This window comes from Garra rufa, chromosome 18 (genome assembly GCF_049309525.1).
Source record: "Garra rufa chromosome 18, GarRuf1.0, whole genome shotgun sequence".
NCBI lineage: Eukaryota > Metazoa > Chordata > Actinopteri > Cypriniformes > Cyprinidae > Garra > Garra rufa.
In genome coordinates this window covers 1,855,931-1,882,908 of record NC_133378.1, presented here as the reverse complement: position 1 = coordinate 1,882,908, position 26,978 = coordinate 1,855,931, and the positions used below count along the sequence as shown (strand labels likewise).

Genomic DNA, 26,978 nt, shown 5'->3' with positions numbered 1-26,978 from the left:
GGATTTGTCTGTGTGTGTTTTCGTTTACTTTTAAAGGTCTGGTGCCCATCCACAACCATGATAAGGCTGGCAGACTGCACCGGTTTTCATTAAAGGTCCCATATCGTACACATTTCTGGAGGTTTATTTTATTTGTTGATGTCCTTAAGAATATATATTTGCGGTATAAGTGCCAAAATCCATCTCAATATATTTTTACAGCTCCTTTTTTAGGAGCTCTGTCAAAAACAGGTCGATTTTGGCCCATCTAATTAATATTCATGAGCCTCTCTTCTGATTGGCCTGTTGTTTTCTGAGTGACGCACAACCAGGCCAATCACAGGTAACTACGGTCATGTATGCTGTAAGCGTAAGCGAGCTCAGAGCAATAGAGAGAGCTGATACTCAACAGGATATTTTAGAATGATCATTAATGTTTTTTCTTTTACAAACACCGAATGCAGTAGGCTACATAACTGTTGCTTTAGTAAAGCCCCTTTCACAATGCGCGCTGATTCTGGAAAATTACGGGAACTGTGTGAACCAAAGCCAGAACCTAAAGGCAGTGTTGTAGTAATGATGCACGTTATCAAGCGACTCTTCACAACGAAAAATAACGTTACGTGCAAAGTGGAATGAAGCAGCGATCATCAGGCAGAGCCAGCTCCTCACTATCAGCGCTGAAGCACAGTTTGTTCAGGTTAGTTTCAGTTTAGTGAAACGTACGCGTCGCATTACATCTCACATCCAAACGTCACATGTCTTTATGGTTTGTGTGTAAAGCACGCACAGATTCCGGAAAACAACTGTGAATGAACCAAATTAAACAATTCCGGAACAAATCGTGGGACACATTATCCGTGTATTTACCGGAATCGCTGTGTGAAAGAGGCTGAAGTTGACGTGCCGCTGGTCTCTTATATTAACGTTGTTCTGAAGCCTGTGTAATGATCGTAGCTTGACATCTATCGACTGAACAGGGTTTTCTCCACTTGTTTTCCTGTTGTTGTTGCTCAATGGAATGGATGCGTTGTTGTCTGGGGGTTTGACAAAAGGAGGGTGGGACGTTGGTTTGTGACTGAAGGCGGTGACTTGAGTCGATCGGACGTCACATCGTTACGGAAGTCACAGCTGCTCGTGAAAATGAACAGCTACTTTAAGCAGGCTGTGTGCAGTTTACTGTGGATTGACTGTTTTGAAACTCATATGGTAGTTAGATAGCCCCTAGACCTTAGTTATCATGAAAAAAGCCAGGAAATTTTGATTTTGACGATATGGGACCTTTAAAAATCTTCGTTTGTGTTTTTCTGAGGAAACAAAGTCACCTACATCTTGGATGCCCTGGGGGTAAGCAGATAAACATCAAATTTTCATTTTTGGGTGAACTATCCCTTTAAGTAAAGGTCATGTTCCATGAAGACATTTTTTTTTTTTTTCCTACCATAAATATATTCAAACTTAATGTTTGATTAGTAATATATATTGCTAAGAACTTCATTTGGACAACTTTAACGGCGATTTTATTCAACTTTCAGATGGCATATAAATCTCGATTTAAAAAAATGTACTCTCATGACTGGTTTTGTGGTCCCAGGTCACATATGAACCGATGGGTTAGGTACATTTTTCATCTGTTCTAATTCGGTCTCTTCCTTGCACTGTCCTACAGCCCTCCCTTCATCCACATTCTCATCTTTCTCTTACAGAACATCAGAAGCGTGCAGAGCCAGACGTGAGCCACATCTCCAGCCGTCTCTCGGTCTGCGCTTCCTCCGGTGGAGGCTGTCTGGACCCAGCTGTGTTTTCATGCAGTGGCTGCTGGTTTGATGCAGAATGCCTCTAGTTCAGTGTCAGCCGGCAGGCAGGAGAGGACGCAACAGGACACAGCTTCATCTGCTGATCCTCTTCCTCAGTGTGCTACAAACACATGGATATATTCAAATCCCTTCTGATTGTAAGCACTACCCCATCCAGACTCTAAACTGCATCCAGAAAGAATCTTGTATAGTGTGCAGTTACAGTGTTCTTATGAAGGGTTGAGCTTTTAGCAGTCGTCCCTCTAATGGCAATTCAAGTCAAGTAACCTCTATTTATATAGTTTTTTTAACAATACAGATGGTGTCAAAGCAGCTTTACAGTAATTAATAGGAAAATAGTGTGTCAATAATGTAAAAGGACAACAGTAAACACAATTTTCAGTTGAATTCAGGGATGTCATCACCCAGCTCAGTTCAGTTCAAATAGTATACGATATCACTGAAAATTAAGTGTCCCCAACTAAGCAAGTCAGAGGCAACAGTGCCAAGGAACCAAAACTCCATCGGTGACAGAAATGGTAAAAAAAAAAAAAACCTTCAGTCGGGGGGCCAGTGCTCCTCTGGACAGATAAACCAGCAGTTTGTTCCATGCTGCAGCAAAGTCAGATTGTGCAGAGGAAATGAACAAACAGCTTCACATAACTATGTATTTGGTGGTTTGTGAAGAAATTCTTTTTAATTAGACTTATAATTTGCAATGACTTGGTCAAAGACGTGTCTCATTCACTAATTATGTGTAATGCACAAACAGCGTTTTGCCAAACAAATCGTGATTGAACAGTACCAAATTCTACCGTACCAACATTTACTCTAAATTTATGACAAAATGTAAGAACAAATAAAAGCACACATGCAAAATTGAATTTTATGCATATATATTTCTTAGGTATTCATTCAGATAAATGAATTCTTACCACGGTACTCTATTTTACTTCTGAATTCTAGATCTAATGACTTGTAGATAAAATAACTAAGAAAATTAACACATTTTACACTGCAAACACCAATGTCAGCTTTTACTTAAATGTACAATTAGGTGTCTAGGTACTCTGCTAGGATTACCAGGCTCAGCAAAATAAACTAAATTATATGTTGGTAAATAACAAGAGGTTAATGCCGCTATCATTATTTACAGTGATAGCAATTATTTTGTATCTCAATTTCTGACAGGAACAAGGCAGGAGAGATTTCTGTGAGGGTTGTTTATATACCAACACATCTAATGATGTTTCACTGGAAGTTCTCAAGCTGGCTTGTCTAGAGAATGCTCCATTAATAGAGTCTGTTCAACTTCTGGAGGGCCACTGTCCTTCAGACTATTACTCCAAAACAGTTCATTTTGGAACTAGTTTCTAGTAACCTAGCTAATTCAAGTGTGTTTCATTAGTTTAAGAGCTGAACTCCGCAGGACAGTGGCCCTCCAGGAACTGAGTTTGACACCCGGTCCACCTCCTGCTAAATAAGACTTTATGTATTTGAGATCTGTGTCCCTTCAGTTCAGGCAGTTAGCCAGAGCACAGCATTTTCATTTTTTTCTGTTGTGTGTCTCCTCCTTGCGTTGAACCTCTTTCTGTCTAATGAAATTAAAGTTGCCTGATCCCTTAAATCTTAAATGTGTGTAAAGAAGGGACCTCAGATACATGTACATGGACTGAATAATTTAGGAAAAACACTTTAATGAATCCATTTCTCAATGGGATGCTAACCCAAGTCAACAGAAATGCCTGAGTGAAAGTCTAATTGCCTGCATGACGCTAGCTAACCCTGTGCTCTCTCTCTCTCTCTTTCATTCACTGCTTCCTTCTGCCGCTCTATCAGACACATATAATGGCCGTAAGTACTTCAGCTTCCTCTGTCCGTGTATTGCTTTATTTCTGTCTCTGTGACTGAGTGTCTCGTACAGTTGTGTTTAAATGACACCTACTACAAACAGATGTTCCTTGTGCTGTGAGAGAGTAGATTATTTTGTGCAATCTTACTATGGATAGATACAGATATGGTCACTATTTTTTACAGACTTTATTCAAATGTTTATCATATTGTAGGGAAAAACACGAAGTTACGTTGAGGAGCATTTATTGTGCTCCTACACCAGATCTATGTGAACTCTACCTTTCATGCATATAGTTGTGTTAATAGTGTCCTATGTGAACATGTTCTGCATTTATTTTCCCCATTTTTTTTTTTTTTTCTTGAAAATTGTATTTGAATGTGTGGCAACTATAGTTGCCGGTGGGCAAATATGTTGTATGCACCCCTTCAGTGTCAAATTTGAATAGGAGGAAAACATTTGGCATCAAGCTCAAAATAACTGCTAAACACACTGCTAAAAAAAAAAAAAGAGTTAAAACCAGCCTAAACTGGTTGGAAGTAGGACTTAGGATGGAAGTAGTTGGTTTTAGTTGGTTGTTCCCAGCCTAACCAGCTAAGAAAGTGGCTAAAACCCCTCTTAAACCAGCCTGCTGACCAGCTATGACCAGCTAAAACCAGCCAACCAGCTTAGGCTGGTTTTAGCGTTTTTTGTTAAGCAGGGAAGATCTTTATTCATAAACAATTTATTATGTATAAAAGTCAAAGAACATTCGACGTAAACCCAAAAAAGCTGCATTTATAATCTCTTGAATATGAAAACACAACAGACAACAAATCCATTTGTCTTAAAGTGGTGGAACAAAGTGCTGCCATTAAGTTGCCCCAAAAGGGGACTTTGTATCAAAAAGTTAAATGAAAATAAATAAATAAATATATATATAAATTTCCTTTTTTTGAAGAGTGGTGCTTGCCGTGACAAAACTCGACACTAGGCAGTAATAGTACCCTAATCATATTAGCATCATTTTAACAACATGCTAACATGTTAATTGTGTTAGCATTATGCTTACAACATGCTAACACAGGTAAAATGTTAAAACAAAATTAGCATGATTAGCATGTTACTAGCATGATGTTAACATGTTTTAAATAAGCTGTTAATGGGATTAGCATAATGCTATCAACATACACAATGTTTGCACGAAGTTAGCATGATTAGCATGTTGCTAGCATGATGCTAACATGTTTATAACAAGAAGGTAATATGAGTAGCATGGTGCTAGCAACAGTATACCCCATTTCCCCATGATATATGATTTATGTACTATATGTAGTCATTTGCCCCATAACAACTATAGTTGCCGCTTGGACGTTTGACTAAGAATACAAAAAACTATAGATCTCTTGTAAGATTTTTTTGTTTGGATGATTCTAGAGACCTTCATGATTATGTAAATATATATGTGTCAACAAAAAATACTTGTTAGTAACATGAAAATTAACTTTCTTTGGGAGGGTTTGCCTTTGCCATGCTTCCTGGAAGTAAGGGTAGGAAGTTGACAGCCTCATGTGACAGGAAGGAAGTGTTTTATTGGTTGTTTGCTTGCGTGTCACTGAGACATAAAACATAGATAACATACTTACAAAAGGAAAATGACAACTATAAACTGCAGTTGCTGGTGGGCTTAAATGGGTTAGCTCAAAACACGAAAAATGCTTTCTCTTACAGACATGTTTTTTTCATTGCTATTGTTTTATACTGCAATCATCTTTTCCCCAGTAAAACAAGCTCCGAAGATCACGTCTCAACCCATATCTCACACCGCTTACTCTCTGGATGATGTGAATCTGGACTGTGAAGCGAGTGGAGACCCGACACCCAGGTGAGTCTGAGACGGTGCTTTCTCCTGTCCTAGTCAACAAACATTAATAATGTTTCAAATCATTAGAGCCGAGTGGGTCAGATACTGTACTTACAAAATGTGCAGTACTGTAGACAACCAGGACTTGGAAAGTCAAAGATCGGATCGGGATAAGGAAAGGACATGACCCAGTGCCTTGCTCAAGGGTCTCACCTCAGTCATGGTATTGAAGTTGGAAGAAAACAGTTATTCACTTCCTCCACCGACAATCCCTGCCAGATCTGACTCTCAAACCTGCAATCTTCGGGTTACAAGTCCAACTCTCTCACCACTAGGCCACAACTGCCCCATAACATAAGAGCTTTATGAAATCTTCATTGATCTTCACTGTGAATCATAATTGGTAATATGGCAGGGCTGCCCAATCCTGTTTCTAGAGATCTGCTGTTCCTTCCTGCAAAGTTTAGCTCCAACCCCGATCAAAGATTCATGAAGCGGCTCATTAGGATCCTCAGGAGCACTTGGTCAATACAGACAGCTGTGCAGGATTGGGCAGCCCTGATATTTAAGGTCAGTTTTCGTAATAGTTGTGTATGAGTGTGCAAACCACACAATGGGAAGGGTTCACGTATGCAGAAGACACTAGACCTGGAGGATTTTTCTGAACAGTGGACAGTTTAACTGCTCAGGACGAACAAGGGACTCATACACAACTGTTACAAAACAAACTGTTGTGGATCACCCAGGTAATGATCTTAAGAATCAAGCAATGGTAAACTTTGTCTTGTGGATCATCTGGAAACATCTGTTATGTACAGAGCCCCTAAATGGTGGTGGAGAAATATCTGGGGTGGTTGGAAAAAATCCGGGGTGGGAGAAAAAACGAATGTACGTTAAGCTTTTTCTTCCCCATAGAAAACCGTTATAGAAAACGCTTAAGGTAGGCTAATGAACGAAAAATGCAATATAAAAAGACCAAATCTGGTACACAATTTGTTAATAAGTTGCATTACGCACAGGAAAGCAGACGAGCCGAATATAAATGGAACGCACAAAGTTTCACGTGTTTTCTCCCCGTAGAAAAACATTGAAAAATGTTAACCTGGCTTAATGGATTACCGCGTTGCTTTTGGCTTTTTATTTTACAGTTGTAAGAAATATAGTCTGCCTCGACCCAGATTCCATTTCCATTCATGCTCATTTCCCAAAATGGCTTAATTATTATAGAGTAGAAGTCAGTCAACAGTTTAGACCATTTGGGATAATCTCATCCCGAGCAAAAGGTGACCAATTGTAGAATGGGAATGGGTGTGAGACACTGAGAACCATCTCAGACAAAGGGGTGTCAGAACTTAATTACCATACAGATCACAGCTGTTCCAATAGGAGCAACTTCATTTACATTAGGTAGTAAACTGGAATGCTATAAAATGTTTGAGCTAAGGATGTTCTGGGTTCATTCCGACTCCATTGAACCCAAGGTACAACATGTACTTTGTCACTGCTATGCTGCAATAAACATCTTCATTGAGATCTTCAACGTCCTCATCACTTTTTCTTACACAGACTTCTTATATTAAGCCACGTTAAGTAAGGTTTTTTATGGGAAAGAAAAGGCTTATCATGAAATCCAGCATCTGCTTGCATGCGCAAAGAATATAGGCCTATGTTTTAATCATTTCTATAGCATATTTGATCTTTTTGTATCACCGTCTTCTTAAGCCGCATATTCTTTATGGGAGGAAAACCCTTAACGTGCAATTTAACGCTTTCTGTTCAAATTCTGTATGCTGTAAGGTGTGTACTGGTCCTTCAGTGTTTTACATTAAGTGTTTTAGAATGTCTTAAAACTGTGCCGTATAAAGCTGTATGAACCACTCCATTGTGAACGTACGGAGCTGTATGTAAGGTGTAAGTGTTTGTCTGAACTCACCTGGTTTTACGAGGGAACGCAAAAAAGAAAAACATTTTTTCTCCCACCCCAAATTTGTTTTCCACCACCATGTCCTTTTAGGGGCTCCGTAGTTATGAGAGCCTGTAGCACAGGACATTTAGGACATTCTGTGATCTTGTGACTGCAGATGTATGTACCCCTTTGTGTTTTTCCCTCTCCATCAGTCTGTCTTTAGATTTAAAACTGTCATTCTCTTTTTCCCTCACACTGACAGTTTCCGCTGGGTCAAAGATAGCAAACAGTTTAGGGAGGTTCTGTTTGAGTCTGGAACCCTGACAGCTGATGACACGGAGGATCTGCGATTCTATCAGGGCTCGTACCGCTGCTATGTGGCCAATGAGCTGGGAACCGCCGTCTCAGACCTGGTGCACCTGATCACTGAGTGTGAGTCTTTCCTCCATCACCACAAGCACTACGTCTCACTGGCTGTGTTTGGAACAACATAATGCACTTTATCAGTTTACAAGTTTACACTACGCCTGCAGTACACAGTATGGTTACCATAGAATACCTGGATGACCCACTACATTCTCAACAGTAGCACAGTCAGAATGATAGCATGCATCAGTATGGAGAATGGAGTGGAGAAAATAAGTGCCCACGCCCTGCTTGGGTGAAGGAATGAACCGTGATGTCCCACAGCTTCTAGCCCACAGATTGGCAATAAAATAATTATAATAGCATAAAGTGCTGAGCGCAAACACACAGCAAAGGACAGAACGCAGAGCAAAGCAATGCAGCAGACTGTCACGTACATGACCACCACAAAAATGTAAGCCTGAACTCATGTCCATTATGGATATGTGTTTTGAGCCAGCTCGAGAAAACAAAATGAAAGGCAGATCAATATCTCTAATGTGAGTCAGCAGCGGTTAGTGAGCAGACGTTGTGCCTCCAGGAGGATAGTGGTCACTGTGACTGTGGCTATCAGAACAACAAAGAGCCTGTGGTCACCTAGAGAACATTTTTCACTCACTGAATTCAAATGCAAAAGATGCCCCAGACCAAAATTGCTGTACTATACATTCAGTGCTGTAAGCTGATGATATGACAATAGCATTGCAACATTGTATCACTGCATTATGTTTAAAGATCATAGAAAGAAGAAGGAAACTAGGCAGTACACAGCGTATAAAGCACAGTATGCAGTACACTAGTAATCCGTGATTCCTGAAATCACGTATGAAGGAATATTGCTTAGCTATGATGCCATCAGAGTTGCTGCTATCTTTGTGAAGACTGAGCCCACAGTCAACATTGCATAAACATGCATGAATGGATTTTATCTGGCTATTTCACAGCTATCCCAACCTTGGCCAAAGAAAAGAGGCAGAAAAAAAGATCATTTGAGGAGGGCCAAAGCACAGTTCTCTACTGTAACCCTCCGAAGAGTTCTGTCGCCCCCAAGATACACTGGATGGACATGCGTAAGTGTTCTGTTGATTCTACTTTGGCCAAACTAAACTGATCTACATAATACTTGAATTGATTAAATTGACCCCCCCCCCCCCCTTATTTATGTATTTTTTGTTCAGAGTTGCGCCACATCCCTTTGAATGAGCGGGTGACGATCAGCCTTGATGGAAATCTCTACTTTGCCAACTTACTCGTCAGCGACAGCAGAGAAGACTACACCTGCAATGCCCACTACATCAACGCCAGCGTCATCCTACCTAAAGAGCCCATCGCCATCAGCGTCACAGCCTGTGTGTAAACGTTCTTCTGGCTAGTGATTAGTTCCATAACCCAGCTCTTCTCTCTGAATATGCAGGTTGTTTCAAGTAATTAAGTGATATTACACTAACAAAACCCAGAAATGCTTTACAATACAAAACAAAAAGTAGGAAATTAAACTGTGTCCAAAAAAGCTGCTGAAAAGTGAAGCCAAAACATTTTGATCGCCCCCTGGTGGCTGGCTGCTGCAGTATAGGTCATAAACCCTGCCCTTTCCATCTAAACGAATGGAATGTGAGCCAAACTAAATCATCAAATTACACGGCAAATGCACACTCAAGTGCTCGTTTTTCTAATACGTTTGCTTTTAGTAAGTTATTTGATGCTATAGAAAAAAGGTGTGGTGACATGATTGTGAGCATGAGTTTGGATCTGCGGAAGTTTGGGCGGGACTTTGATACAGCGGTTCCAGCCTGACGATCACTACTGCATAGACTCACTCACTCTGCAGGCTCCAAACCATAGATATATGTATACACTGCCCTACAAAAGTGGGGTTTTGGACAATATTGGCATGAATCCTTTTTAATTTGTGATAATTTTGCACTGATAAAGGACAACACAAACTACGAAAACATATTAAACATATAACCTTTTCGATTCATCAAAATATCCACCATTAGCAGCTATTACAGCTCTGCATAATCTGGGCATTTGAGCTGTCAGTTTACTCAAACATTGACTTGATATATTACTCCAAGCCTCCTGAAGGATTGCCCAAAGATGATTCACACTGGTTGGACACTTCTTACGGGCATCACGATCCAGTTCCTCCTATAATAGCTCAGTTGGGTTGAGGCCGGGTGATTGGGGGCCATTCCATGACAGACATGATGCCAACTGACTGTTTCCTCTCCAAATAGGATTTGCACAGCTTGGAAGTGTATTGGGGTCAATGATAAGGATTTATGCTTAGTATGGGTGATTCCAAACTTTTGGAGGGCAGTGTATATTCCCATTTGATCGCTGAATGATGTCAAGTTGACCAGTACAATATGGGGGATGGCTTACGGCCCATTGAAACATTCACCAATGAGGCATCTACATATATTTTACATGCATCTAAACAACAAAATTAAAACAGAGTGCAAATAATAATAAAACTGCCAGCAGTAATAACTTTGCGCAAGCACTGCAATGGCAAAACTTTGGATACTAAATAGCATTCCATTGCATTTGGACACTAAATAGCATATCCTCTTTGAAATCTTTTCATCAAACTTGTTGATGCTTTACATAAGAGTGATTTGATAACTTTTGGTAAGCATGGTATAAAACAACTTTTTGAGCCATGGCGTTTGGGGTATGGATTATGCCCTTTAAATGAAATGATGAAAGGACAGACAATACAGTTATAAATGTATTGCTATAAATGACAATAAAATCTGTAAATTCTACAGGATTGATTCTGGCAAACTTATGGATGTCTTGATCATTGAACTTAAAGAAGAGAACACATGAAATGTTCTCACCTGATACACCAGTGTGTAATATGGCTGATGCCCACTATGACGAACATATGAACGTTGGGTGTAATTTGACTCTGTATGCCAAGTGGAATCAAAATAGACCAGAGGGAAATGTGACTTAGACACAAAGCTTAATTCCCTATTCAGGGAACCAGGGTTACATACGTACAAAAGACATTGTTTGAAAGAGTTTGATGTGGAAATAAAGATTCTTTTTAGATACTGAAATGAGTGAAACATGTTCTTTTATTTTGACAGCAAATTCTGTGGTAAAGAACCGGCGGCCCCAGCTGCAAAAGCCAGCAGGATCCCACAGTTCCTATCTGGTGCTCCGGGGCCAGACGCTGACGCTAGAGTGCATCCCAGAAGGCCTGTGAGTTTTCAGCATTCAGTCTTGTTATGGCCACTGAATTTACAATCAACAACAACAACTAAGAAAAATACTAGCAAAAACATCTGCATTCACTCTTTAGCAGACAAAAACAACAAAGAATCAGTCAATTAACAATTTGATCGTACACTTAGTTTACAAGTATTGTGACAGTTAGGTTAGGGTTAAATCTCTGAATAATACATGAAGCATGAGGATGTGTCAGGTGTGGGCTCACCCAAGAAGAAATGGACGTATTCAAATAATAATTATAAAACAAATAATTCCGGTCCTTGATTTTGATTGGTTGAGCCATGTTCAAAGCTGTTGTAAACAACTGTTTGTTTACGTTTGTGTGGAACTACATTATTTGGCGGAAGAATAATGTTTGTATTAATATCATTACACTTTATAGCTTTGCCTTACTATGTATATGGAATAACCATTTTATAAAAGCAATACGCCCTGTGAAGCCGTGGTTTACAGTGAATTTATAACAATGCCCCTTAGCTGTTATAAACTCACTGTAAACCACGGCTGGTAAAGCTGTGAGTGGTGCCTGCAAAGCTAAAGTTTACTAGAAGGGTAAAAATAACAGTTTTAAGTTCTTAATATTCTTTTTTTAATATTCTCTCTTTATTTTTGTCCAACCATCCAAAATCTGCAAAACTTGAGAAAGAACATTCATAAATTTAATCCATATGAATCAGACGGAAGACACACACAAATGGACCTTTATATTTTTTATTCTGTCTAAAGCAGCATCTAATGAGCAGGAACAAAGCAATTCATCAAAAAGCCAATAATATCCGTAAATACACAGTGCCGGTTTTCCTATTGTTTGTTTGGTTATTATGAATGGGTCTTGCACATCAGTTCTTCATCTGACCACTGGAAAGATCAGATCAGTGGGCTCAGCTGACTGGACAGTAGGTCTTTAAGGATGACTTTGCTAAGTATTGTTTCCTCTGATTAAGACCAACTCCAGAAGTGCACTGGGAGAGGATGGACAGCGCTCTGTCTCCCACCCGTGCCAAGAAGCTGAACTTCAACCGCTGGCTTCAGATCGAGAGCGTGACGGAGGCGGATGATGGCGAGTACACGTGCACTGCCCGAAACAGCCAGGGCTCCATTAAACATCACTACGCTGTCTCAGTAGAGGGTAAGATGCACATGGGAACACTCCTTACACGTAGACATACTATAGTTAGGACAGCAAGTTATGCATTAATACAAGCAGCTGACCCTAATCCAAAGCCAAAGCCAAAGCCAAAGTCTTCCTTATTTATTTATTTGATCATTTGCAACTTGAATTTATGGAAGGCTTGTAGTACAAAAACAATCAATTATGCTGCATCCCAAAGAGGCACAAAATCACTTTCACTGACTTTTACATGAACTGTTCCCTCCTGGTGGAATGACCTGCCCAACTCAATCTGAAATCTTCAAGAAATCTTCAGGGCCACATCTTCTCTGTGTTAATAAATGTATGTTTCTGTCCTGACATTGCCAGATGTCACAGTATATGATTTAATACAGAAATGCATGTATTATAGTTTATACACTTTCAATTGTTTTTATTGTTCGCAGCTGCTCCTTACTGGACCAAGAGGCCTGAAGATCACCTGTACGCTCCAGGAGAGACGGTCAGACTGGACTGTCAGGCTGAAGGGATACCCACCCCAAATGTAACGTGGAGCATCAATGGTGTTCCTATCACAGGTACACAAGCGTCAAGGCATTATCAACATATGCTCCATTTCAGCATGCACGAATGATAGGCTGATGATCAGATACCAAATAAAGAGCTGTCAGTAAGCTTCCAAAATACATGGGAACACATGGAATAGTCTGGGTTTGATTTAAACATTTTAGTCTCTGCATCGTTCTCTTACTTACTCATTGTAGTTTTAATGGCTTTATTATCATTCTAAAATGTTAACATAATAAACACTTATAACACCAAAAAAAAAAAGACTGAGTATACATCATATACTCAATCAGTATACATAGGCTGGTGGCTACATTTTTTGTGATTGTTCTTGTGACTGGCCAATGGCGGTCACATTTCTCATGATGACACACAAATAACCTTGTGAATTATGATGGCAGCTCAGACACCAATTTTAAAGATGGACCAGCGGTTTCTGTAGTTATAGCCAATTGCATGTTTTTCTCTTTTATAGTACCCTCAAGTGGCCAAGCCTCGTTACTTTAGCATTTGTGTCCTTAGATTGATGCTTTACATAAGTGTTTCCCATTTAGTTTGTGTTTATTAGTTATATTTGTTTATGTAAAGCAGCAATCTTTTCAGGCTCCTTGGTGATGTAACACATTCTGTATCAGGTTTCATTACAACACGACATTCTGCTGTTGTGTTCGTTGACACATCTTTATGGTGTTGGGCAGCTGAAGACTAATAAAAGTAATAAAACAAGACAGAATGGAGAGAAAGTACTGTGTTTCCTCTGCAGGAAGCAGCCAAATAGTCACCAGATACTGTATGCTGCAGCCTGTCAGGAGAAAGAGAAAAACACAAACACTACAATTCAATTCAATCAGTTTATTTGTATAGCGCTTTTCACAATGCAAATCGTTGCAAGGCAGGTGTACAGAAAATGTAGGTTTCTACAATATATTTAGTAGCTTACTAGTGGTGACTATGTCAAGTAGATGTACATATGGCATAGATGTATGGTAAAATCAGTAAATGATGTAATCAAACTGACGATGAACACTGTTAACAGTAATGATTATATGTTGCAATCAAACTTCTAGCACAGTTTGGTAGTGCTGTATGTTGTTTCGGGGCTGGCATCATCAGAGGTCCTCTGAGGGGTTGGCATCATCTCTTCTCAGGTATTCTGAATCCAGACTGAAGCTTGTGTAATTCCCAGTTACCACGGGGTGTTCATCCTGTGAAACAGAGAAACTAATAGAGGAATAATTAGCGTAGCTGCTGTTCCAACCAAGCAAAAATGATGCGTTCAGCCCAAGCCGAAGAATATTAATGTGCATTTGATCAGATGTAACTGAAATACAAGGTTATGAGACACATTATGTGAATGCTTGACTTAACATATGTGTCTTTAATCTAGATTTAAACATAGATAGTGTGTCTGAACCCCGAACGTTACTACAAAGGAACAGACGGTGGAACAATAATAAACCAATACAAACTATCTGAACAATTTTGCAATGTTCTGAGACACTTTTCTCTCTGTAGACCTAAAGACTGCTGTTCAAGTCTCAGGTTTTTCCTTATCTCTGTGTGTCGCAGGGACGGATTCGGACCCGAGACGGCATGTAAGTTCTGGTACACTGATCCTGAATAATGTTCAGTACAGCGATACGGCGGTCTATCAGTGCGAGGCCACCAATAAACACGGCAATATCCTGGTCAACACACACGTCCATGTAGTTGGTGAGCATCACTTGTGTAACATTTATTTGAATGCCCTTTGATTACTGTATTTGCGTGTGTTCGCACCATGCTGTAGAAAGCCTGAGTGCTGCCACTCCAGAACGGGTCCAAATCAAGTGACTTCCTGCAGAATATGGATTTGTGCTTAAGAATACATTGGGGGGGAAAAGTTTGTTAATGATTAATGCTGAAAGCGACTGAGAATCTGCCGTCGGCCTCGTGATGTCTTTTAATTAACAGCTTGTCTTCTGCCTGTCAGAACTGCCTCCTCAGATCCTGACGGCAGATGGGATCGTGTACAAGGCCACTGAAGGGCAAACGATTTTACTGCGCTGCAGAACGTTTGGCTCCCCCCAACCCAAAGTGGAATGGTGAGCATCTGTTTAATTTTATGAACACATTTATTATGTATTAAAGGGGTCGTGACATGAGAAATCGATTTTCCCGTATGCTTTTGGCAGATAAGAGGTATTTGTACCATTCTCTGAGTTTCATGGCTTTAATATTCTCCTCGTTATAGACAAAGATACTATTTTCTATGCACTGACGTTAGCCAGTCATTACAGTGGCCGTTTACTGAAGCCTGAGAACCAAGAACCATTTAATGAGAAGCAATGATATATTTATCTTTGTAGTTTTCAATGAACAGACAAATATGAAGTAATTATTTTATTTAACACATGTTCTGAAATTCTAGAAATTGGATTTTTTTTTTCTGGAGGATGTTTTGTGTAAATAATCCAGTGTGTTTAAATGTTTGCAGGGAGGTTTTAGACTCTGGTTCAGATTCAGTTCTGGCTAATGCTAGAATATCTCAGACGACCGATGGAAATCTGGAGATCAGTAACGTGAGTGAAGAGGACACCAACATTTACACGTGCTCAGTGAAAGACAGCAACAACAGCATCAGTGCTGAGCTGGAGGTCTTGAGTAAGTATCAGATTGGACACTGAAAGTACAGTACTGTAGCTTATCACTCACCCTGCTATGAAAATTACAATTAGACAATGTGCTTGCTTAATACACATTACCGGTTACAGTCAAAGGAGTTTTTATCTTTTAAATGTAGAAATGACTTCAGTTTCTTTTGAGGTTTACATCAACAAGGCCACCTTTTTATTTTTATTTTGGTTAATTCTAGTTTTCAACATAGTTTAGGCTACTGCTGTAAGTACTGATTCTTTTTCTAAATGAATGCTAATGGTTTATGCAGTAATTCAATGCTGGCTAATGTAATGTAGTAGATTGCAGCAACAAGCACACAGCAATAGATGGTGCCACATCCTATAGTCAAAAAGCTCCCTCAAATGTGGGCCGAAGGGAGCAGTAAGTAGTCCTAAATCCTGCTATGAAACACCCATTTTTCACCGCACGAACCGTACTTTATGGGTGAAAATGAATCTCCTGTATGTCACATGAATGAAGTAAAATGGGTCGTGAATGTGGTTTCATGTTCTTGTCTCCAGACAGAACTAAGATTGTGGGCCCTCCCCAGGATCTGCGGGTTTTACGTGGACATGATGCTGTTTTACAGTGCAAATACACAGTGGACCACAAGTTAAAGTATCCCACAATTCAGTGGAAGAAGGACAACCAGAAGATCACATCATCTGCTATTGATGACAGGTGAACACATGACATAAAACATTTCAAACCATCTGTATCAGCAAATCAGCGGTTACTAAATGTTGTTAAACTGCTGTCAAAGTTGATAGTGCACAGTTTCTGTTGATTCTATTCTTTTTTTAAGTAAATATTGTGTACACGTTCATTCACATTTTATCAGCCACTCTTTTGAGATACCGTATCAGCGTTTGTAACTCATTGAGCAAACAATGAGCGCATAACTATCACATACAACGATAACTTCAGTGCACTGCTGCCAAAACCAACTGCAAATTCTTGTAAGAATGTTATTGTTGTGGATTTATAGTTTGAGATTTCAATGGTTGCAGATACACTGAATTCCAAGATGGCTCTCTGAAGATCACTGATGTTCAGATCAAGGACACGGGAATCTACAGTTGTGAGATCAGCACTAAACTCGACTCCGTCAGTGCCGCCGGCTCCATCACCGTACAGGGTGAGTCTGTCGCTTCCACAGAAATCAGTCATGAAATACAATGTTGTTTTACATTTCTTTGGTTCTAAAGACATTGATGTGTTGGATGCTCCTCAGATAAACCCGAGTCTCCTCACTCTCTGGAGTTGTCTGACAAGAAGGAGCGTAGTGTCACGTTGTCCTGGATGCCAGGCGCTGAAAACAACAGTCCTGTATCTGGTAACTGAAAACAAATCTTGTTCAGAATAGCCCACCGCTCATCCCTTTCTATGTTTTATGTCTATTCAATCTTGACATCATTATACATCATTAGCGAGGTCTTTCTGACGTCTGTTTTATTATAAACTTCTAATAGTGTAAGTAAATTCTTTGTGTGTGTGTAACATGAAAAAATCGTACCATCCACAGAGGAAAAAAAACTCCAGCAGGCTTCTCATCAGAGCCGCTTACAAACTCTGTTTCTGGGCTTTTAGTCCAAAGGATTCTTATATGTTTCCTTCAGATTAATTTAAAAAGGAGAAAATTTTATTTGTGAGTATTTTGGAGCACCCCTTTGATCAAATCCTCAGTAACCGCCAGATGCTCCAAAAAACAAACCCCTCTCCTTTTATGAAGGGAAACAAGTTTTCTCAATAACCTTTCAGATCAATTAAGTCTTATTTGTGAGCAAAACATCCAGACTCTACAGCAGTCATTTGTCTTTAAATTTGTGAGTAAAAGATCTGACTTTACACATTATTTCCATGAATCAGACACTGCGACAGTTGGATTGTCTGACCTTTTATCTTTGTTGTCCACCAGAGTATGCTATTGAGATGAAAGAGGAGCAGTATCCGGACAAAGGCCAGTGGGAGGAGTACAGTAGAGTTTCTCAAGACATCAGACACCTGCAGATCCTTCTGCAGCCCTACAGTACATACCACTTCCAGGTCAGGGCCGTTAATGACATAGGAACCAGCGGGCCCAGTCCTCCCTCAGACTCATACAGCACCGCACCAGCCAGTAAGACTCTCTCAAACATATTCTTCTAGTACTTCAGCGCTTATGCTTCTGGCCACAGCCTACATCAAAGACTCTAAAAAGCCTCCATTAAGTGCATAGAAACCTGTAATGGAAGTTTCACCTCAATCTCATGAGAAAACGTAATTATTTTACAAGGTGATGATTTCGTATGAATTGGTAACGATACTGTTAAACCTAACCAGTCAGTGGTTTAGTATTATCATTTGTGAGAAATGTGTTAATTTTGATTATAAAAGTCTTATTGTATTAATGATCTCTATTGCACACAGAACCTGACGTGAACCCAGAGAATGTGTCGACGGTGTCCAATGATCCAAACAGTATGGTCATCACATGGAAGGTGATTAACAATCTTTCACTAGAGTCTCCTCTAGCCCTGCTCCTGGTGAGCGACCATTCTGCAGATTTCTGCTCCAACTCCAGTCAAACACACCTGAAGGAGCTAATCCAGGTGTTCAGTGTTGATCATTACAGGCAGGTGTGTCGGAGCAGAGTTTGAACTGACGTCTACAGGATGGTCGCTCTCCGAAAGAGAAAGCCACATTACACATGACAAAGAGAAGATGATTTGGATGTAATCGTCATATTTAATATCTTTTTTGTTTGTTTACGCTTTGGAAGGAACTGGAGCGACGACAGTTCAATGGTCCAGGTTTTAAGTACAAGATCTACTGGCGTCAAGCTTCAGACAGGGGTTCAGATTGGAAGGAAAGCATCGTCTCCAATCCTCCGTTCATCGTAAACAACACGGAGACCTTCATCCCCTTTGAGATTAAAGTTCAGGCGCTCAATGACCTTGGTGCAGGACCAGAACCAGCTGCTGAGATCGGCCACTCGGGGGAAGACTGTATGTTCTTGTATATTTCCCTGCTTCAGTTTTACTCTGTGCTTTGCTTTATCTTAGCCCAGCATATCCAGGAAAAATATTTTTTTGTTTATTTTTAGAAATCTTTTGAGTTTCATAGTAATGCCTCTCCATCTTTCACAGTGCCTTCGGAAGCTCCTTCAGAGGTGACAGTGACCGAGCTGAACAAAACCGCTGTCCTGATAAAATGGAGTTCAGTCAGCATGGAATCGGTCCGTGGACACTTACTAGGCTACAAGGTACATTATCTATTAACCATCATTTATAGTCTCTGCACTTGGCTGCTGATTCTCATAGCATTTTTTTCTCTCTCTCTCTAGATCCATCTGAGAAAGAAAGGACCCAGATCTCATAGCCGAAGAGGCCTGCCGGTGCAAGCACTAATGGCGGACAAGTACAGAGTGATTGAGGTTCATGGAAATAAGGTGGAGACGGTCGTGAGCGACTTGCACTTTTACTCAAACTATACTGTGACAGTTGCACCATTCAACAGCAGAGGTGAAGGTCCGCATTCTAAAGTGCATCACTTTACCACTCCAGAGGGCGGTAAGGCCACTTTTTTTATAGCACATATGAAAACCTCTAAGAATGTGAATTCAGATTAGCTGAACTTGTGCTCTTCTGCCATCTAGCTCCTGGACCAATTTCATTTTTGCCCTTTGAGAGCCCATCTGAGACAGAGATCACCCTGCTCTGGGAAGCTCCAGACAAACCCAACGGAGTGCTCACAGGCTACCTGCTACAGTACCATGAAAGTGGGTGAACTATACAGCTGAATAGCGCTTATTTGAGCAGCTCTACAGAAAATATTACTGTGTCAGTGAATGAAGTGCTCCAGTTGTTTCAGTTACAGCTTACATCGATAGATCATAACGAAGAAAAACCTTGTGAAAATCCAAGGTATTGCAGTATGGGCGTATAAATGTATATGTAAGTGTGTTGACACAACCACTCTACAATGATTAAAATCCATCCCCAAAAAACCTAAACAGTCTCAATTATCAAGCGGTTTTGATTTTCTGAACGTCAAATTGCTCAGGCCCCGCCCACGACCATTGACGGACTATCCCATATTAGCATATTCCCGCCCTCAGCCAGTTGTATGCTGTCTGTCATTTTCTTCGCTGGAGAAGCTGGAGCGTCAACAATTTCTCAAAAGCAATGCAGGTGTTTTGTTGTCAGATGTAAAAGTGAATGTTTATTCAGAGCTGGGAGCCCACTGGTCACAACAACCAAGAGAGATACATGTATATTTATACCTTGTAGTTGAGTAAAAAATGAGTACCACTCAAGTCTTCTTCACTGTAGTTGTTTGTACTGATCTGGTCATTGGTTTGTCATCTGATGTCCCCCTTAATGCATTTATAAATAAGTAATCAGGTATTAATAAACACCTTTATAAACCTTTGCAAGGGGAAGCTTATTGTAAAATCTTATTCATTCTGGCGGGTTTGTGTTCTGTCCTCTGTTTAGTTGTGCCTGGAATTGCGAGCCCACAACAGGTGGAATCCATCGATCTGCCCCTTTTTACTGAGTTCAAACTGAAAGGTCTGAATCCTCAGAGCCTATACCGCTTTGAACTTAGAGCTCGCAACGCTGCTGGTGATGGGGAACCGACAGTAAAGGAGGCTGCCACCTTGTTGAATGGAGGTGAAAATGCACAGCCAATATTTCAGCATTTGAATTGTCTACTGTGTTAGCAGGATACAATGTAATATTTTCTTATCTACGATATTGTGACATCTACGTGCGCTCTTTGCAGAACCGCCATCTGCAATCAACATAACTGCTGGACAAACATCGGTTAACGTCAGTTGGGTGCCAGGAGAAAGACAGCGTAACATTGCCTTTAGCTTCCGTTACCTGAAAAAAAGAGGTGAGAGCCTTTTGATCTGCTTTTCTCTGTAATAGTATCATCCTTTGTGTTGTTGATCACCATGATCAAACATTAGCGATGATAGTGCAATCGTAATTCGTATTTGTAGCTAGAGTACATTTTTGCATGTTTAGATGAACACTAAAATGTGTCTAAAATAACAGGGTAGGTGTACTGATCAGTACTGATTTGTGTGGGTTGGAGGTACGAAAAAGTACACTATTTTTGCTGAACTCATGAATGACGATGCTGTTTGTGTGTATGGTAGCGGGTGGTGAATGGGAAGAGTCGGAGAAGGTCAACTCTACGCAGGCGTTCTATCAGCTGCAGGGTCTGACACCAGGCGTTCATTACCACCTGCAGATCATGCCCGGAAACAACTCCTGGGAATTCAAAACAGCTGGACCAGGTACAGGCTAGTAACGACCATCTCTGGATCATTTCATCCGTTCTGTGCTCTCATGTGTTGTTTCTTTCCCAGAGCTGCATGAGTTGCCCAGTAGCTTTGCGACTCAGGGCTGGTTCATCGGACTCATCAGCGCCATTATTCTGCTGCTCCTGGTGCTGCTCATTCTGTGCTACATCAAGAAGAGCAAAGGAGGGAAGTATTCAGGTAACACTCAAAGCACCTCTCACAGTTTGCTAAAAAAAAATCATTACGTGTCTCTCTGGAATATTTGAACCTACTTGATGATAGGAGCCTGATGGTGGTTCGATTGTTTTGACTTTGTAATTTAACCTTAGGATGCCAAAACGTTGACCAGATGGAGGTATTTGCATCAATAATTACAAGAATGTGTTCTTTGTTGAATGCAACACAACTGACAATCTATGTAGCATAACACTGAAACTCCTTATCCTTATACAGAAGGCCAATAATGGCAATATCATCTGAAAATGTAATAATATTGGCAGGATTCCCAGTGTAACCTGCCTTTGGAAAGTGTCTGCTGAACTTGTTGAGCCCTACCAGTAAGAAATAAATGGAACCTTTTAATATTTGATATTGTATAGACTGACAGCCAAGCTGTTAAGTTTAGAGAGCATAAGGTGTGCTGCACGGCCTTGAAAGCAGCCCTCAGATCAAGGAAGTACAACCTAGCATAAGCCTTAGGATCCTCCAGATGTTTCATCACATGATGCACAGGCAAACTGATAGGGATCAAAATGGTCCTTAACTTCTTCTTTAGACCAAACACCTCATCACATTGCAGGTTAAGGCAACCGGGCGATAGTTGTTGTACTCCTCAGGACTGGATTTTTTTAGGAACTGAGATAATAACAGATTTTGTCATGATTCAGTGACATCCCTCGGGCACACACTGGCATTACTATAAAAGCGCACCATCGAGTTTGATTTGTCTGAAGGAAGAGGTGCAGGCATCAGGCACGCCTGAAGGATGGCGACGCAGCATACGGTTCTCTTTTCTGGGAACCGGGGTTGCATATATAACCCCTCATACCACAAATGTAACTTTTTTATGTTTTAGTGAAAGATAAAGAGGAGGATCAGGTCAACGCTGGGGCCCGCACGATGAAAGATGATGCATTTGGCGAGTACAGGTAAGTGTGGTTAGCCGTTTATGTCACTTGTATTTACACCAGCAGTTCTGACATGTCCTGTTGTTTCCAGGTTAATCTCACAGAACTGGTCAGTGGCATGTGTATATGTTTGAGTAAAATTAACGTTTTTGTTTTAATCTATAAATTACTGACAACAGCATGCAATCTCAGGCTTCTGGACCAGACCTCAACTGCGGTAACATATCATTTGCCTTGAGTTGCTCTTGTGCAAGATCAGGGAGGATGAAGAACAGGTCTTAATGGCCCTCTCAGACCTGATGTTCTCGCGACAGCACCTTTATTGCGAAGCCCCTTTAGAAAGGACCACATTCTCAGGCATTATTTGGTGTCTGGATCTCTGGAATCTCGACGTGTGGTTTCTGGACGGGGTGCGGCAGACTTAAGTGGTTTATCACAGGCAGTGATAGACAGTATCACTCAGCCTAGATCCCTCTCTGCTAGGCAGGCTTATGCTCTAAAGTGGGGTATATCCGTTGAGTGGTGATTTTTTACGCCAAGAAGCCCCCTGGAGATGCCGTTTAAAGTGGTGCTTTCTTTTCTGCAGTGAAGGTTTGAGCGGAGACTGTCCCCTTCCACCTTGAAAGTGTATGTTGTCACCATTGCGGCACATTACAACGCAGTGGAAGCCAGGTCCTGGGAAAGCACAACCTGGCCATCAGGACAACAGATGGCTCGCTTTGAGCCACTTGAGCCAGCTGACCTCAAGATCCTGAATCTTAAGAGAGCTGTCTTGCCTGTGCTCTCTTCCATTGAGAGGATGGGAGACCTGCAGGCATTTCCAGTCGCCAAAACGTGCCCTGTATTGCTGATTCTCACGTGATCTTGAGACCCTAGCCTGGAAATGTACCCAAAGTTCCCACCACTCCCTTACAGGATCAGGTAATGAACCTGGAGGAGGCAGACACAGCCCTTGCTTTGCTGTGTCCTGTTCGCTTAAGAAGGGAAAGGCTGTCTCCAAACAGAGGTTGGCTCACTGGCTAGTGGATGCCATCACCTTGGCCTATCATGCGCAAGGCAAAGAATGTAAAGTTCATGGACAATGGGGGAAAAAAATCTAATTAGCTCTGTACAAAATTATTTAAACACCGCTTGTAAGTGCTTAGAAGCATCTGTCACCTCTTTTCTGCAATCTTGACCAATTCCTTGTTTGCAAAAAACTTCCAGATTACTAGTAATATTTGCTTTTTCTTAAATGAGACCAAATATTTTCAATCTGGAGACTGAACAGGCCATTTAAGAACATTATACAACCAATCCCTGAATATATATGTCTTTAGGGGATAGTTGTCCTTTTGTCAAATGATCATCATCTTCAGACTCTGCAACAAAGGCATCACAGTATTTGCCAAAAGGTGCCAGGAAGTCCTTCATACAGTCAAGGGTTGCATTTCCTGTAACAGCAAAGCACCCCCACAACAAGACTAGTCCACCTCCACTTTTGCCAATGGTGTTGCTTTTTTGCCCCAGACATAACAATGATGCATTGGTCCTAAAAGTTCCAGTTTGGTCACACCAGTCCATGAAACACCCAGAACTCAAGAGGTCTATCCAAATGTTAGCATTTACTGGTCAGCCTTTTATGTGTCTTCACAAGTGGCGTTTGGGAATCTGTTCCAACATGAAGGCCATGCTTGTTAAGAGTTCTTCTTAGGCTCTCCATTGAAATGTGTTTTTTTCTCAGTTGCTCAAACCTAATATTCCCCTGTAAATTATTACAATATATTGGGACTGATTCATTTAGATTGCAAGTATGCATGTGCAAAAAAAAGAGGGAAAAAACTGCATTTCTCCTATTTTCTAGCTTGCTTCCTAATCTAGTAGTCAAATAAACAAGGCATTATATTATCAATATTGTTGGCTCCTTGAGGAATTGCTTTTGTTCCTCTTTTGCAAGTTGCTTTGGATAAAAGCGCCTGGTAAATGCCTAAATACAATTATAACACAGTAAAAACATTAAAGTAGTATGATTTTGCACTCAAAATGACAAATAATATGGTAGTACAATAAATTCTGAGAGAAATGTACTTTGAAGTGAGAAAAAAAAAGATTTTGGGTGAATTTTGACCCTGCCATGTAAATGAATCTAATGCTGATTGTTTGTCTCTGCTTTCATACTCACGCTTACACACACACAGATCTCTGGAGAGGTAAGAACAGCTTTCGTTTACTAACTCTGTCGTGACTGGACTCCTGTTTCCTGGTCTGCTGTAATCACAGCATCTGCTCTGTGTCTTCTTCAGTGATAACGAGAAGTGCTCCATGAGTCAGCAGTCCGTCTGCGAGAGCAAACGCAGCAGCAACGACAGTCTAGCCGACTACGGAGACAGCGTGGACATCCAGTTTAATGAGGACGGCTCCTTCATCGGCCAGTACAGCGGACGCAGAGATCCGAGCGGTCACGGCGCTCACGGCAGCTCGGGCGCCACGTCTCCCATCAATCCCAACATGCCTCCGCCCAGCATCAGCTTTCCCACGTCTGTGACAGGATTTCTGGGGCCAAACTAACCGTCCACAGCCACACGCACACATCCTCGACCGTTTGAATGAGGGGCCCTGATGGTATTAGACAGGATATTGATTTCAGGACAGACAGTCAATTACCGAACGACGCAAGAAACGCCGGCTTCACTCTCACGTAACGACGACACACACGCATCCGACAGACACGAATACCGTGCAGGACCGTTGCTTATAACATTCCATCCAAGCACTGAAAACCGTTTACAATGCTCACCTCGCTGCTTCAAGTGATGTTTGGACTGTAAATTGGCCCTCACTGGAAGTTTTTCCAGTTCTCTTGCTGAATTTCTGTAGAATAAGGTGTGATAGACTACAGACACAAGCGGGGAAACGGCATTAAAAACAGCCGTTTGAGAGCGTAGGACAGACTTAGGCCTTGTTCACGTGGCACACAAAAAATCTGATTTGTTTTGAGGATCGACTGCCTGCGCTGATTTGTACAGTCAGCAGAAGTGAAGCTGACTGTTTAGATCGTGTAGTCAGTATCTGGTCTATCTACAGTGCATTGGTTGTTGTAGTAGGTCATGTAATAACGTACAGCAGACGCTCTGTCACAAGAGACATGTTGTGTCCCGAAACCACTATTTACCACGTAGGGAATGTGACAATGCTCAAAAAAAATTATGTAAGCGAGTGATCGAAAATGAGTGAATTTGAACACTGCACACTTTCCTACACAAACCAACGACAGTTCAGGCTAAGATGCATTTCCAGAAATCTCATGAATGTGGTGTGAATTGGATTTTTTGTTAACGTTCAGACTAAACATACACCAAAACAAACCAATTTTGCTGCCTCTCTGAACAATGCCTTATGTAGAGTACATCAGCTGAAATCACTGCAGTCAACAGAAGTCAGGTCTTACAGGCTGAAAAGCGAAAATCTTTTTATATTCGTTATGATTTGAAGACATTCACGATTACAAAACGTTACAATTATTTTAAGTATTGTTTTTGTATTCTTATACACGTTCTTACATTTTTTTATATATATGTATATACATCATATATTTTGTTTCATAAAGGCTAATATATTTGATTTATATCATCATTTTTTTATGTTTATTATTATTTCATTTTTTGCTTGTAATGCATTCATCTTTATGAATTCATGTTTTATAATACAGTATGTATGAACATTATTACTCTGCCATGTGTGTCTCTCTGTCTTAATAATCAAAGTTCAGGGCTTTTAATCGTGTATCATTTGTACTGTCGCCCGAGTGTGTTACCCGAGTACGTTTTTAAAATAATGGTGTTTTTGATGCAATTTATTATGTTAAATCCCTTTGAAGTACATACAGCCGCTGCACTAAAGCCAAATTTTGTGATCTTGACACTAACATATATTTTTCAAAGAAAAAAACAATGACAAAAAAAAATTGATTTCCTGCAGCAATTAACAGCATGAGATGTAGTGCTAGGCTAGTGGATGTAGTGTGAGGCCGTGCCTGTTGTTCCGCCGTAACGCCGAGGCCGAACCGCGTCGGAGAACGCCTGTGCTCGAGTGTCTGTGTCATCCGTCTGTCAGCTTGCAAATATTAATAACACTCAAACATATGTACAGTCAATTATTACTAACAATATCAGTCACACAGTATAATCTATCGCGCGTTCGTCTCATGTCATTGATCGTTCTATCTAGTGCGGGCATTCGTTAATATAAATGTAGCTGGGCTGTTCCTCTCGGAAGGAAATGGCCTTGAACAATATCACGAGCCGCTGCCAGCGTGCCATGCGGGGCAGGCTACAAAAGGACAAATTGATGGTTCATCTTCTGAATGTAAGTCATTTTTTACAACCATTATTTGGTACGTCTTCACCTTCTTTATTACTGTTGCATTTATCCCATATTCATGGTCTCATGTTCAGTTATAGATTTAGTGTTTCAGAGCATTTCCTCCTCTTATTATTATGCTTAATCTGATCTTTAGTTTAGAAAACAGGTCAGAAGTAAAATGCAACTTTGACCAGACTTCTTCTGAATGACAATGTTGTTGTGAGTTTCTTTCAGTGCGTTTGGGGGGGTCTGGGAAGAGCAGTGAAGATGTCATCATCCGTAGAAGTAGAATGGTTTTCAGACATGAATTATGGCTTTGAGTTAACTATAACCTTATTTGTCTCTCTCGCATTTGCCACTCATACAGCATCCTGAATTGTACCGATCGAACGGCTGGTTAAACGCAGATTATTAGGAATATTTACAACAAATGTATGTAAGATTATGTAGCCTGTGTACGCATCAAATCTATTTTCCTATGAAAAGGACTGGAGTTAAATGGGTGGCAAAGCAGTGCATGGCTTTATACGATGAGCTGCGAAAGAGCTAAAGCGAACCTACGCCGCAAAGCACGTCACCACCCTTCCCAGCTCTGTGGGATATCTCGATATTGTATGTGAGCTTCTTCTTAACTCTGCTCTTTCTATTTGTAAACCGAAACACTAAAATGACAATAAAAATGTAGTCGGAGTGGTATTTGATGAGTGATATATGAACTCTGCTGAGAGATGACCGTCGTGACGGATGTAGTGGGAAAGTGACGAGTCGAGCGCGGAGGTTCCTCAGCCTCTGGCCGCAGTGCTACCGTGTGCTGTTTCCAAATACAACTAAATAAAATGACATTGATT

The 26,978-nt window shown here is 40.7% G+C and overlaps 1 protein-coding gene across 3 annotated transcripts; it reads left to right on the top strand.

Annotated features, from left to right (window-relative positions):
- Positions 1–1,690: 1,690 nt before the first annotated feature.
- l1camb (L1 cell adhesion molecule, paralog b) lies at positions 1,691–26,978 on the top strand. Of its 3 annotated transcripts, XM_073822853.1 has the most exons (28): positions 1,691–1,933; positions 3,615–3,629; positions 5,389–5,491; positions 7,639–7,808; positions 8,726–8,851; positions 8,960–9,130; positions 10,886–11,000; positions 11,975–12,159; positions 12,588–12,719; positions 14,278–14,421; positions 14,681–14,792; positions 15,185–15,351; positions 15,888–16,047; positions 16,377–16,504; positions 16,601–16,702; positions 17,285–17,485; positions 17,776–17,846; positions 18,128–18,353; positions 18,495–18,610; positions 18,692–18,917; positions 19,004–19,126; positions 19,845–20,021; positions 20,134–20,247; positions 20,516–20,656; positions 20,729–20,860; positions 21,738–21,810; positions 23,967–23,978; positions 24,072–26,978. In XM_073822853.1, the coding sequence occupies exons 1-28, from the start codon at positions 1,813–1,815 to the stop codon at positions 24,334–24,336; spliced, it is 3,828 nt and encodes a 1,275-aa protein (XP_073678954.1). In that variant the 5' UTR covers positions 1,691–1,812; the 3' UTR covers positions 24,337–26,978. The 3 variants fall into 3 exon arrangements, with proteins under 3 accessions (XP_073678954.1, XP_073678956.1, XP_073678955.1); XM_073822855.1 differs by lacking the exon at positions 3,615–3,629; XM_073822854.1 differs by lacking the exon at positions 23,967–23,978.

Bases quoted from the DNA above. Each gene is read 5' to 3' on its own strand.
- l1camb (XM_073822853.1), top strand. From the start codon at position 1,813: ATGCCTCTAGTTCAGTGTCAGCCGGCAGGCAGGAGAGGACGCAACAGG. The intron at 8,852-8,959 runs GTAAGTGTTCTG...TTTTTTGTTCAG, and splicing joins GATACACTGGATGGACATGC to AGTTGCGCCACATCCCTTTG. The intron at 20,657-20,728 runs GTACAGGCTAGT...TTTCTTTCCCAG, and splicing joins ATTCAAAACAGCTGGACCAG to AGCTGCATGAGTTGCCCAGT.